Genomic DNA, 10,710 nt, shown 5'->3' with positions numbered 1-10,710 from the left:
TCACTTCTGCTGCTGATTTGAGGCTCTCTGGTAGCTCCCAGATGGTATTTCTGAGGTGAAATATAGATGCCATAGGAAAAAGCAATGCAACCCTTCAGCACAACACGGCTTGAAAGAATGAACATGTTTTCTATCGTGCTCCATGGTGAAAGCAGACAGGGGATATGGGTTCATAATGCTGGGTGGAGCAAGGGGGGAACATTGGGAAACAGCTTTTGAAGGGATAAATGTAATGGAAGTCAAGATGTGGATAGAGAGGGTTGTGGAGCTGAGGGCCTGGACCCTATGAGGGCCTGGACCCTATGAGGGCCTGAATCCTATGAGGGCCTGGACTCTATGAGGGCCTGGACCCTATGAGGGCCTGAATCCTATGAGGGCCTGGACCCTATGAGGGCTTGAATCCTATGAGGGCCTGGACCCTATGAAGGCTTGAACCCTATGAGGGCTTGAATCCTATGAGGGCCTGGACCCCTTGAAGGCCCGAATCCCCCCTCAGGATGAGGCCTACATCTCCCAGCCATCTCCTGCTGCCACATCGCAGATGACACCCCCACAAAAACACCCATTTCTTTCTCATTGCCCCATTTTCACACTGCCAGCAGCCCCATAGCACAGCTCAGGCCTGGATAACAGCTCCATTTCCACACACAGAAGTAACACGCCCCCCTCCACCCGCCGCCATGCCAACAGCACAACTACAACACACACCATACAGGGGGGCGGGACCTCGGAGCCTATTGGCCAACCCTTCGAATAGCTGCGCGCTGATTGGTCCGCGGATACGTCAGTCAGCCTCCAAGCGAGACAAGGAGGCTGCGGCCTAAGTCAGTCAGTCCAACATGGCGGGTGGGTGCGGGCGGTGGAGGGTGGCGATAAAAGCGGCTGTTTTGGGGCTTTTTTCGGTGTTTTTGGCCCTTTTGGCCACAGTGTTGCTCCGTGCTTATGTGCTCCATTCCCCAGCCATCCCACGGCTGTGGGCTCGGCGTGGGGGTAACGCCGTATTCAGCGCTGGAGAGAGGCTGGAGCTGAAGGAAGCGCTGCGAGGTGAGGGGCACTCCGGGATCCCCGGGCTGTCCCGTAGGGCTCGGTGTTATAGGGCCTTGTATGTTATATATGGGGCTGAAAATGAGCAAGGAAAGGCCCTCTGTGTTGATAAGGCCTTGTGGGTTGTTGTTAATATATTGCCATTGTAGCCTGATTGAAATTGGGGGAGGAAATGTGAAGCCTCAACTACTTGCCATAATGCTGTATGGCCAAGGAATCAGTTCCCCTTAGTGATATACTGTGTAGGAGCATCCTTAATGACACTTAAAGTCTCTATCTTGGCTGAAACAGAAGGGAAATGCAGCACAGGGCTCAGCTGAAGGGCACCCGTCCTTCCCATTGCGGTCACAGCGCTGTGAAACGATCAGTAAAGCTTCAAAAATGCCAAGGAATGTAAATATTGTTTTGCCTTTTTGAAGTGCCAGTCAAGTGGAGTTTGGCTGATTTCGGTGTCAATTGATTTCTGTTTTCTGTTTGACCCAAGGTGCTATTAAAATCCCAACTGTTTCCGTAACTCCGGATGACTTCAATGCAACCGCTATGGCAGAATTTGGGGATTACATTCAGAAAGGTATTAAACTTTCATCCTTAGTGACCCCATTTTATTGTAGTAAACAAGTCAGAGGGAATCCCTATGGCTCCTGAGTGCATTGGATTTATACATCCAGGCTGGATGTGGCTCTGGGCTGCCTGGTCTGATGGTTGGCAACCCTACACATAGAAGAGGGGTTGAAATGAGATGATCACTGTGGTCCTATTCAACCCAGACCATCCTCTGATTTAATACAGTGATAAAATGGGAAATCAGTGCTGATTTTTCTTTCTCTTGTGTTTTTATTTGTTCTTCCAAACAGCCTTCCCAGCTGTGTTTTCTTCTAAGTTCATTCAACATGAGCTCGTTGGGGAGTACAGCCACCTCTTCACAGTTCATGGTTCTGACTCTGCAATGATGCCCTACATGCTGCTCGCACACATGGATGTCGTTCCTGCTCCCCCTGAGGGCTGGGATTTCCCTCCTTTCTCAGCTGCAGAGCATGAAGGTTTCATCTATGGCCGAGGAACGCTGGACAACAAGAACTCTGCCATTGTAGGTTGCTTTCAAGATGTAGGAAAACATATTTAGAGATGCAGATGCGTTTGTTTGAGTGATTATAAATACTCAGTTGTGAGCAGGAGAAAGTCTCCTTGCAGTCTGAGAATGCATCGTGTTTCCTTTCTGTTGCATTAGAATCCTTTACACTTATTCTCCTATTAACACCATAGAGTAGTAAAATGTTCTGAGATGGGTTGATGTGTTTCTTTTCTGCAGGGCATTCTGCAAGCTCTAGAATTCTTACTGAGAAGAAATTACAGACCCCGCAGGTCTTTCTATGTTGGCATTGGCCATGATGAAGAGGTATTTTCTTTCATTTTTGGATAGATAACCACTTGATGGGCATGTACATAACAAGGTTTATTTCTTTAAACCTTGTTCACCTAGAAAATCCTTCCTGTTATTTGTTGTGTATAGATTTTGTGGGGCTCGTGCTCATAGTTATGTATTGATTGTTTGGATTTAAGTGACATTGATGGTATTTGGTGTAATGAGCAATGAGAAAAGAAGGCAGTAGGGTGTTATTTCATGTTGTTTTCTGATTGAAGACGTGGAAGTGCTTGGGAGTGTATGTAAGACATGGCAAGCTGGCCAAAGATTGGCTTGGTTGTTGCAGGTGATCAACAGTAAGGTGCTTTCCAGCATTCTTCTCTGTGGTGTGGCTAAACTTTGCCATTTCCTGCCTGGTTTCTCACAGGTATTTGGTCGGAAGGGAGCATTGAAGATTGCAGCTCTGCTGGAATCCAGAGGAGTCAAACTCTCCTTCTTGCTGGATGAAGGAAGTGCTGTACTGGATGGCATCATTGCAGGCATGAAGAAGCCAGTAGCGATGTAAGTAAAAGAGAAAGAGGATCATTGTGATGAAAGTGATTCATTTCCATTAATTATGTGTTAGTATTGACCTTGCTAATGTCACCTAAATGTTTTCAAGGCATGAGGCAGAGTTGGCATTGCTGAAATGACAGTGAGCAAAGGGCCTCCAGTTTGCTTGCTGTCCATCACAGCTGTGCTGACAAAAGCAGAATGTTCTACTTATCTCATGCAAGCATGTTAATTGTATGCTGTAGAGTCTGTTCACAGGAGGAGAAGCCAAGACATCAGACCTCCAAATGTTTAAAGACTGTGCTGGGAATTTGTTATTGCTGCTTCTACAGTGTTATATGTAATGCTGGAATTATACGGGCTGATTTCTTCTACTTGTGCTCTGCGTTTGGAGTCGCATCAATCATTTATTTGTTTGTATTTGGCCAGAATTGCAGTCACTGAAAAAGGTTCAATAACACTGAACTTCACCGTGGAAAAAGAGCCAGGACATTCATCCTTCCCTCCAAAAGAGACAAGTATTGGCATTCTTGCAGCAGCAATGTCCAGGTGAGAGCTTCCCTGTTGTCTGACATCAAAGACAGTTGAGCTGGTTCCTCAGGCGTTGATATTTGACTTGCTTTTGTAATATTTGTTTTTAGAGTATTTAGCAAATTCCCCCTTACAGATCTGAAGCTGAAGTTTGCAGCTCACTTTGAAGGGCAGAAACGCAATGCCCAGCAAAGGGACAATAGCCAAATGTCTGGGGTGTCTGAGCTGGTAATTGTCCAAAGCAATCAACATGATGTAATGTTAGATGTTTTATCTTCTCATTACATATCTCTGTAGGTAGCAAAGTAGTAAGTTCATATTTCAGATAAACCTCAAATGTGGAGTCATTTTAATAGATTTCCATGTATTCTTTACAAGATTTTTGCATGTGACTGGGATGCTCAGAAATGTAAAGTGGAACTGTATTCACATATGAAAGTATGATTCCATCTCCAATACACAGATATGTTTTAGAAACCAAATCCCCATCAGCCTTCTGGAGCAGCAACAGCCAAAGACTGTTTTCATTCCAAATGTTGATTTGCTTTGCATTAGACTGGAGCAGAATCCCATGCGCAATCTGTTTGGCCATGGTCCGGAACTCATGACTATGGAGCACCTTGCATCGGAGGTGAGGAAAGAGCCATAATTTCATTCCCAGTTTTTCATATTGCTAAGTGAAGAATAACCCAGCATATGAACTTGGAGCACAGTTATGTAATTCTTGGAAAGAAGACTGAAGCTGGCATTTATCCCATGCTGAGAGCTGTTCCTGTTGGCCTTGTTTTGCATGCATGAATGTGTTATCTTCTTGAAAACTAGAAACTTACTGATATGTGGTTCTATTTCCTTCATTTAGTTCAATTTTCCTCTCAATCTCATCATGAGCAATCTCTGGCTGTTTTCACCTATTGTCAGCAGGTAAGAAATCATATCCTTGCTGAACACTCTCAGCCTCACAGAAACTATTGATTCCTGGTCACTCCATATCATTTAAAGTCAATACTTTACAGTTAATAAGCAATTTGTTAATTAAATAGGCCTCAGTTCAGCTTGTTCCCTATGTAAATGTGGTGCTTATGTTGAAAAGAAATGTCTTTGAAAAATGACTCTTTTCTTTTTGTAAGAGTTCTTGCCTGGAAACCTTCCACTAATGCCTTGATTCGAACTACTACAGCAGTGACAATGTTCCATGCAGGAATTAAGGTAGCTTCATCTTGATTATTTATCATTATTTTTTGTTTAGTACAATGGGGCAGTTAGGGCTTTCAGTATCTGTCTATATACATCTAATTGTAAGATCAGCACAGCTCTGGTCTTAGACCCTTTGTGCCATCACAACCAGCCTTGTTCCTTCAGGCATGATTTGCCTTTAGCTACAGTTGCATCTTGTTTCCTCTCTGAATTATCCGAAACCTGTCACAAAGAAACATTTGTAAACCAGCTTTAAAATTGTTTACGTTATAGGATAGACAAGAACCACACAAAGTATTGTGGACACTAACTGAAACTGTGTTACAGCTGTGAATGCTTCCTTGGCCTAAATGGGAACTTGCTTTTGTCAGTGTAGGTCAAGCTTTTACCATCATTTGAGGAGGGTTAGCCTGCACCTTGGACTGAGAGAAAACAAGTTCTGGCTGATACAGGCAGATTTTGCCCTGATAAAGAGGTGTAGCTGTCCAGAAAATATCACAGCCCTGGAAAATAAACAGGAGTGATACAGTGGCTGAACAGTGACACTGAGTGGCCAGGAGAGAAGTAACACTCTGATTTCTTTTGCTTGAATTCATACCTATTCAGTGTAACAAAGTGTGAATACTCGTTCTGTAGCAAAGAGTAAGTTACTTTATTAGTGAAGACACAACATATCCCATAACTGAGAAGAAATAATGTGGCAATAATCTGATCTTTTTTCTAGCTCAATGTCATCCCATCATCTGCAAGAGCAACAGTGAACTTCCGAATCCACTCTGCAGAGAAGGCCACAGAGGTATTCCTGCCTGCACAGTTATTCATTTTTTGCTCTCATCTTGGATAACTTCTTCTCTTTATTATTATTATTATTAATCACTGTGATTTACCTATAGGTGCTAGAGACAGTTAGAAACACAGTTGCTGATGACAGAGTGAAGATTGATGTTGTAGAGGCATTTGACCCCCTCCCAATCAGCCCATGGGATGACCAAACTTTTGGAGTCCATGTTTTCCAAAGAACCATTCTGGATACTTTCCCAGATGTTGACAGTGTGGTCCCAGGTAACACCAAGCACATGACAAGTGTTTCCTCTTCAGCTTCCGTCCTGCTTTTCTCTCCCCCACCTCCCAATATTGCCTTGTTTCCATTTGCTGTGTGTTTCTCCACCCCAGCTGTTAACTACTGGAAACAGCTGTTTTTTCCTCTTTTGCTCAGTTCCCTCTTTATGTTTTCAAGTTCTATGTTAGTTTTTAGTTTGGTGGAAGTAAAAAAGCAAACAGGAAACAGACAGGAACAATGAGCCTTGAATTTGACTCTCTGTACATACAAAGGAATCTCTTCAAGGAAGAAAGGAACTGTGAGGGGAAAGTAGGAGTTCTTCTTTCTTTAGCTCTTCTTTTATTGTTTTCAGAGCTGGCAAAGCCATTCCTGCTTTTCTGTATTGTTCCTTATGATCCCAGCCCCTTCCCTTGCTTGCAGCTCCTTCCTATTTCTGTACTGTTTGTTGGACTGCAGTTTGAAGCCTGAACTTTGGTGCAGGTTTAGTATCACAGCTGTTCTTAGCATGACTGAATCATACGTTTGGTTCCTCCTCTTCGTGAAGGAGACGATGTTGTCCTTCCAGGATGCTCTAATAAATTGTTCTCAGTGACTTTTGATTTTGATGTAGCTCAGTGTCACACAAAACTGTAATCAGATGCTTTCCCTTTCTCCTGGGGGAAAAAACTGTGAGTCATTAAATTGCTGCTGTCATGCAAAGTAAAGCTGAGGTTTGTTTTCCAGGCACGTGTATTGGAAACACAGACAGCAGGCATTTCACTAACGTCACAAATGCCATTTATCGATTTAACCCTGTGCTCTTGAAGTCAGATGATCTTCCCAGGTACTGTATTCTGTCTGCATGTGGGCAGCTGGTTGGGGTGGGGACTAGAGAAAAGAGAGAGTTGATATGCGTTAGGCTGAAGGAAACCCAGCCTTGTATACCTTGGCATGGTGCTGGTGTTGCCGCATGTTCTGTATGGCCACCCATTTCCTGCATATTTGGGTGCTGCACAAATAGGGGGTGGTAATTACACTGAGAGAGCGTTAGCCCTTACTCTTCTTTACTCTAAATGTGAGCAAGACCACATTCAGGTATCCCATGTTGGCAGTATAGTGAAGCTGTCTGGCTCCTTCATATATTGCTGCAGTATGAAAGGTGTTGTTCTGGTGCTTGGCCTTGCTTAAGAGGTTTGTCCCTGTGTTTGGACACTGAATTTGCTTGCACCTTAAGGCTGATTCCTGGGGTAAAGCAATAACTCCATGAATTCAAATATACAAGGGATTGGCTTATGTTCTATGTAATACATTTATCATCTTACTGAAGTGCATGTGTTAAAGGACTGCTGTGATGCTTTGATAGCTGTGTGGGACAGTGATAGAAATGGCCAAGAGGTGAGAAGATAGTTGAGATAAGTTTTCTTTTCCATGCACACCATGAGTTTAGTTGTGCTGTGAGCCTTAGGATCAGTAAAGTATTTCAGTTAAATTGAGCAGCAGACATTTTTGGCATATACTGCTGTATTTTTGTGCTGAGCGTTGCTTAATGAAGAGGCAAGTAGGTGCTGGGAATGTGCAAGTGGGTCACAAATGCACGTTGGAATGAAAAACATTCTTCTCTTTCTACCAGGATCCATGGGTTGAATGAGAGAATCTCGGTTGAGAGTTATGAGAAACAAGTCGAGTTTCTCTTTCAGCTCATTAAGAACTGTGATGTTGACGAGCTTCCGGAGCCTCACTCAAACTCTCATGAGCTGTGAGACAAAAACCCAAGAGGAACAGCTGCTGAGGTGGACTCTGGGATGGCAGAAGTCTGGGCCGTAAGCAGCAGTTGTGTGTTGCACGTTGAGTGATGTTTGGTTTTACATACTGTGGTTTACATACAGATGGAAACACTGCTGGTTTGCAGCACCAGGCAAACATACAGTTTGCTGTTAAGTGATAAGTATAGGGACAAAACACAACCACCCAGATTTCTGTGCTTCCCTGGCCTTACATGCAGCCATTAATCTGACATTATTAATTTTTTCAGCATCTTCTTCAGTCTTTAAGCCTCTGAAATTGGAAGTCACTTAAAAATCGAAGCCGTAATTTGTAGTCATTCATGCATCTTTAAAAGAGGCTGATCCTCCAATATGTGCTTTTGACAAAGCTGTCTTTTACAGTTAATTAGTTCTCACTAATGATGTGCCTGTCAGAAGCTCACATGAGAACATGATGGGGTGTAGGTTGGATGTCTTTGGGTACAGCTGCACTAAGGCTGTTGCACTGCCGATGGTGTGGGCTTCTTTCCCAGCTGATCCCTTCAACCAGCATCAGTGGTGCTCTCAGGTGGTGCCAGGGTGAACTTGATCCTGCTGTTTCCTGACTGATGTCTGATTGTAGCTTGGAATGCTGAGCTTTGGGGGTTGGAGCTATGTTGCTTTAATGTAAGTTGCTCTGATCTATGAGGTGCTAGAAGCTTTTCTTTCTCTCTTTTCTATGACTGTCTCTAGTAATGCCCAGGATGTGTTGTGATGCTGACAGTCCAAGTAAGGAAACATGGCTTTAAACAGCTAAACTAAACCGGTACTTACTGATCATCCCATTTCTTTCTTCACTGAATCCATTTCTATAGCATTCCTCTTTTGTTCCCCAAAGAGCTTCATCGTGAAAGATGGTGAAGCTCTCCCATTTCCTCCAGTTCAGAGGGAGCTGAGCCTCCTCTCCACCTTCATGGCCTACTCTACCACTCCTCACTTTACCTTCTGCTCAGCTCTCTGGGAATCCTAATGTACACAGGCTATTGATATTGGCTGTGTTTTTATTTCTTCTTGCACTAGCCCTATCTTTGTTGGCACTTAAGGGGTTAAGCATTCTTTTGGCCTCAACAGTCTGTTCAGTTGGAGTTACTGTCATTTGTTAAAGAATTCAGAACTAGGCATTAGCCAAAGAAAAGACTGTGAAGGCTGTTTTCTTGCACTGACATGCAGACTCTGCTGTAGGAAGGAGACAAACCTTCTCCTGTTGCAGGGATGTGTCTCTCTTTCAGAGTGTGAGCGATACACTGGAATTGGATGGTTGTTCTGCTCTTAATTCATGGTGTAAAATGGTGCTGGGATGTGCAGGGAATACCCAGGAATGTATCCTAAAAACCAGTGGAACTGTGATTCCTAATCCCCGTTTCCTATTTATTTGCAGTCTGATTTTATCAGTATTGCCAATGGGCTGAACTGTATCAAGCTATTAAATAACTGAAACCAAATCAGCACTTTAATAAAGCAACAAATACAGTTTCTTTTCATGCTTATTTAGTTTTATGATGTACCTTTATAATTGCAATGAAATCATTTCCACACCTGACTCTACAGCAGAGCGAGTCGTAAAGTTTCCATCAAAACAAGCTCACATATTTTCCAGCCTGCTTTAGTCTTTGTACCCTCCTTGGTGTTCTTCTGATACAAAAATTACCTAACTCTGTTTATGTGTTACTGGGTAGTAACATACAGGGTTCAGTGGTGTCTCATGGAATCTTAACTGTTCTGATTCTGTTATAGGGATTGTGTTGCAAAAAGCTGAACTCACGCCATGCTGGAGATGGTGTCGTGGTGTTAAGGAGGGATTTGTTGCCTGTTCTAATAGCAAATGAGCCCTAAAGAATCAAGACATCCTTTTATTCTTTCATCATTTCCTGTCCCCAAACAGAAATCAGCTGTGTTTTGGTGAGGACTGTTTCTTTAAAAGCAATTCATTTGAAGATTCATTTTGCTGCTGAAGGAAAAGCGAAGAGCAAAACAGTTCTGGGAAGGGCACGGTTGTTTTTGGCAGGTAACGTGCAAATGTGTGCCATGAGGTTTTGCTAAAGCAGTTCATTGCAGAACCTCATTAAGTGCTGCTCATCAGCCAGTGCTAAAATAACATTACTGCAACCTGAAGCCACTAAACCAAAGGCCTTATCCAGCAGGATGCAATGGTGGAAAGCACGTTTCCCACCTTTCCCCATTTCTTTCCAGTCATTTCTGCTTTCCTTTTGTTTTCTCAGCTGATTAGCAGCTGTGCCATCCTCATCTGGCCCAGTTCTGAAGGGTTGCTCAGTGTTTGGTATCTGCAGCTCTTCTGACAGAACACTACTAGTAGTATTTGAAATCTCAGTGTCATCATGTCAATAAAAATGGCAGGACAATGCTTTGGCCTTTTCTAAGATCACATACTTTGCATAGCATAAGGAATTACTTGATGATATCAAGTACATCATTGCAAATACAGGTTGATAGCTCTGGCTTTTTCTTCTGTAATGAGTCACAGTGCTCTGATCATTTAGGGCAATTACCTCTGATTCATCAGAGAAGTAAAAGCCAGATTTTTCTGCTCTGTAGACACTTGGTGTTATATCTAACAGGGTTGTGAATGCTGTTTGCATTAGTCAGATTCCAGTATGTTAACGTGTTCCTGTATTAAAGCCATAGTAACTTCCTTCTGCATAACCAAGTTTACAGAGCTGCCATTCTTCTGCCAGCCATGGGTTTGTCATTTTAGTCCCCAGGTTCAGCTCTCAGTATAACTGCTTGAGGAAATGACGCTGCCTTCACCTCTGAGGTCTCCTTTACAGTGCTACCAGTTGCATGCTGCCATCTCCCAGTGCTCACAGCAAAGTCTATTCAGCAGTGCTGCCCCAGGATTTATTGGCTTTAATCAAACAACACAGACAAGGCAGGCATGTGTGGTCAGCATTGCCGTGCAGGGGGGCTCAGCTCCACTTCCACAGCTGTCAGGGTGGCTGTGATCATAGAGCTCAGCATGGGGGGGAAGGGAGTGCCCTGCCCTGCTCTGCAGAGATCTCGCTGGCTTATTTCAAAGCAGGGATGGGGGGCCCCAAAGGAAGCTGCACTCGGTTCTCAGCAGGAAGGAAAATGACTGCATGGAAGGGTGGTTAATGCAGTGGGTGGGAGACAAAGAGTGAACGCACTTCTGCGTTGGCCTGTGCCTGGGCAGTGGGGTGTGAGGGGCA

General features: G+C 43.8%; 2 protein-coding genes across 5 annotated transcripts in view; one reads left to right on the top strand and one right to left on the bottom strand.

Annotated features, from left to right (window-relative positions):
• LOC146754799 (uncharacterized) overlaps window positions 1–361 on the bottom strand; it is a 37,392-nt gene extending 37,031 nt beyond the window's left edge. The window contains exon 1 of one of the 2 annotated variants that reach the window (XR_014938761.1): window positions 5–361. Coding sequence is in view for 1 of the 2 variants with exons in the window: in XM_085527137.1 (XP_085383263.1) it covers window positions 5–125 (121 nt within the window). In the remaining variant the exon portion in view is untranslated. The remainder of the gene's footprint in view (window positions 1–4) is intronic. The other variant, XM_085527137.1, reaches the window with a different exon arrangement.
• A 470-nt stretch (window positions 362–831) lies between these two features.
• On the top strand, window positions 832–8,995 carry PM20D1 (peptidase M20 domain containing 1). Of its 3 annotated transcripts, none has more exons than XR_014938760.1 (13): window positions 832–1,044; window positions 1,529–1,615; window positions 1,899–2,131; window positions 2,354–2,440; window positions 2,835–2,968; window positions 3,389–3,508; window positions 3,954–4,121; window positions 4,350–4,411; window positions 4,618–4,696; window positions 5,409–5,480; window positions 5,578–5,746; window positions 6,468–6,567; window positions 7,354–8,995. XR_014938760.1 is itself a non-coding variant. In XM_015885286.3 (13 exons), exons 1-13 carry the CDS (start codon window positions 840–842, stop codon window positions 7,481–7,483), a joined length of 1,554 nt encoding a protein of 517 aa, XP_015740772.2. In that variant the 5' UTR covers window positions 832–839; the 3' UTR covers window positions 7,484–8,995. The 3 variants fall into 3 exon arrangements, 2 of the variants coding, with proteins under 2 accessions (XP_015740772.2, XP_085383262.1); XM_015885286.3 differs by having other exon boundaries at window positions 4,046–4,121; XM_085527136.1 differs by lacking the exons at window positions 5,409–5,480; window positions 5,578–5,746; window positions 6,468–6,567; window positions 7,354–8,995 and adding an exon at window positions 4,958–5,042 and having other exon boundaries at window positions 4,046–4,121.
• The last annotated feature ends 1,715 nt before the right edge of the window (window positions 8,996–10,710 follow it).

Source organism: Coturnix japonica, chromosome 38 (genome assembly GCF_054131305.1).
Source record: "Coturnix japonica strain WE chromosome 38, WE-NBRP24, whole genome shotgun sequence".
Lineage (NCBI taxonomy): Eukaryota > Metazoa > Chordata > Aves > Galliformes > Phasianidae > Coturnix > Coturnix japonica.
Note: the sequence above shows the minus strand (reverse complement) of the source record. Positions and strands in the feature narration are given on the sequence as shown.

Bases quoted from the DNA above. Each gene is read 5' to 3' on its own strand.
- PM20D1 (XM_015885286.3), top strand. From the start codon at position 840: ATGGCGGGTGGGTGCGGGCGGTGGAGGGTGGCGATAAAAGCGGCTGTT. The intron at 5,747-6,467 runs GTAACACCAAGC...TTTGTTTTCCAG, and splicing joins TGTTGACAGTGTGGTCCCAG to GCACGTGTATTGGAAACACA. The intron at 6,568-7,353 runs GTACTGTATTCT...TCTTTCTACCAG, and splicing joins AAGTCAGATGATCTTCCCAG to GATCCATGGGTTGAATGAGA.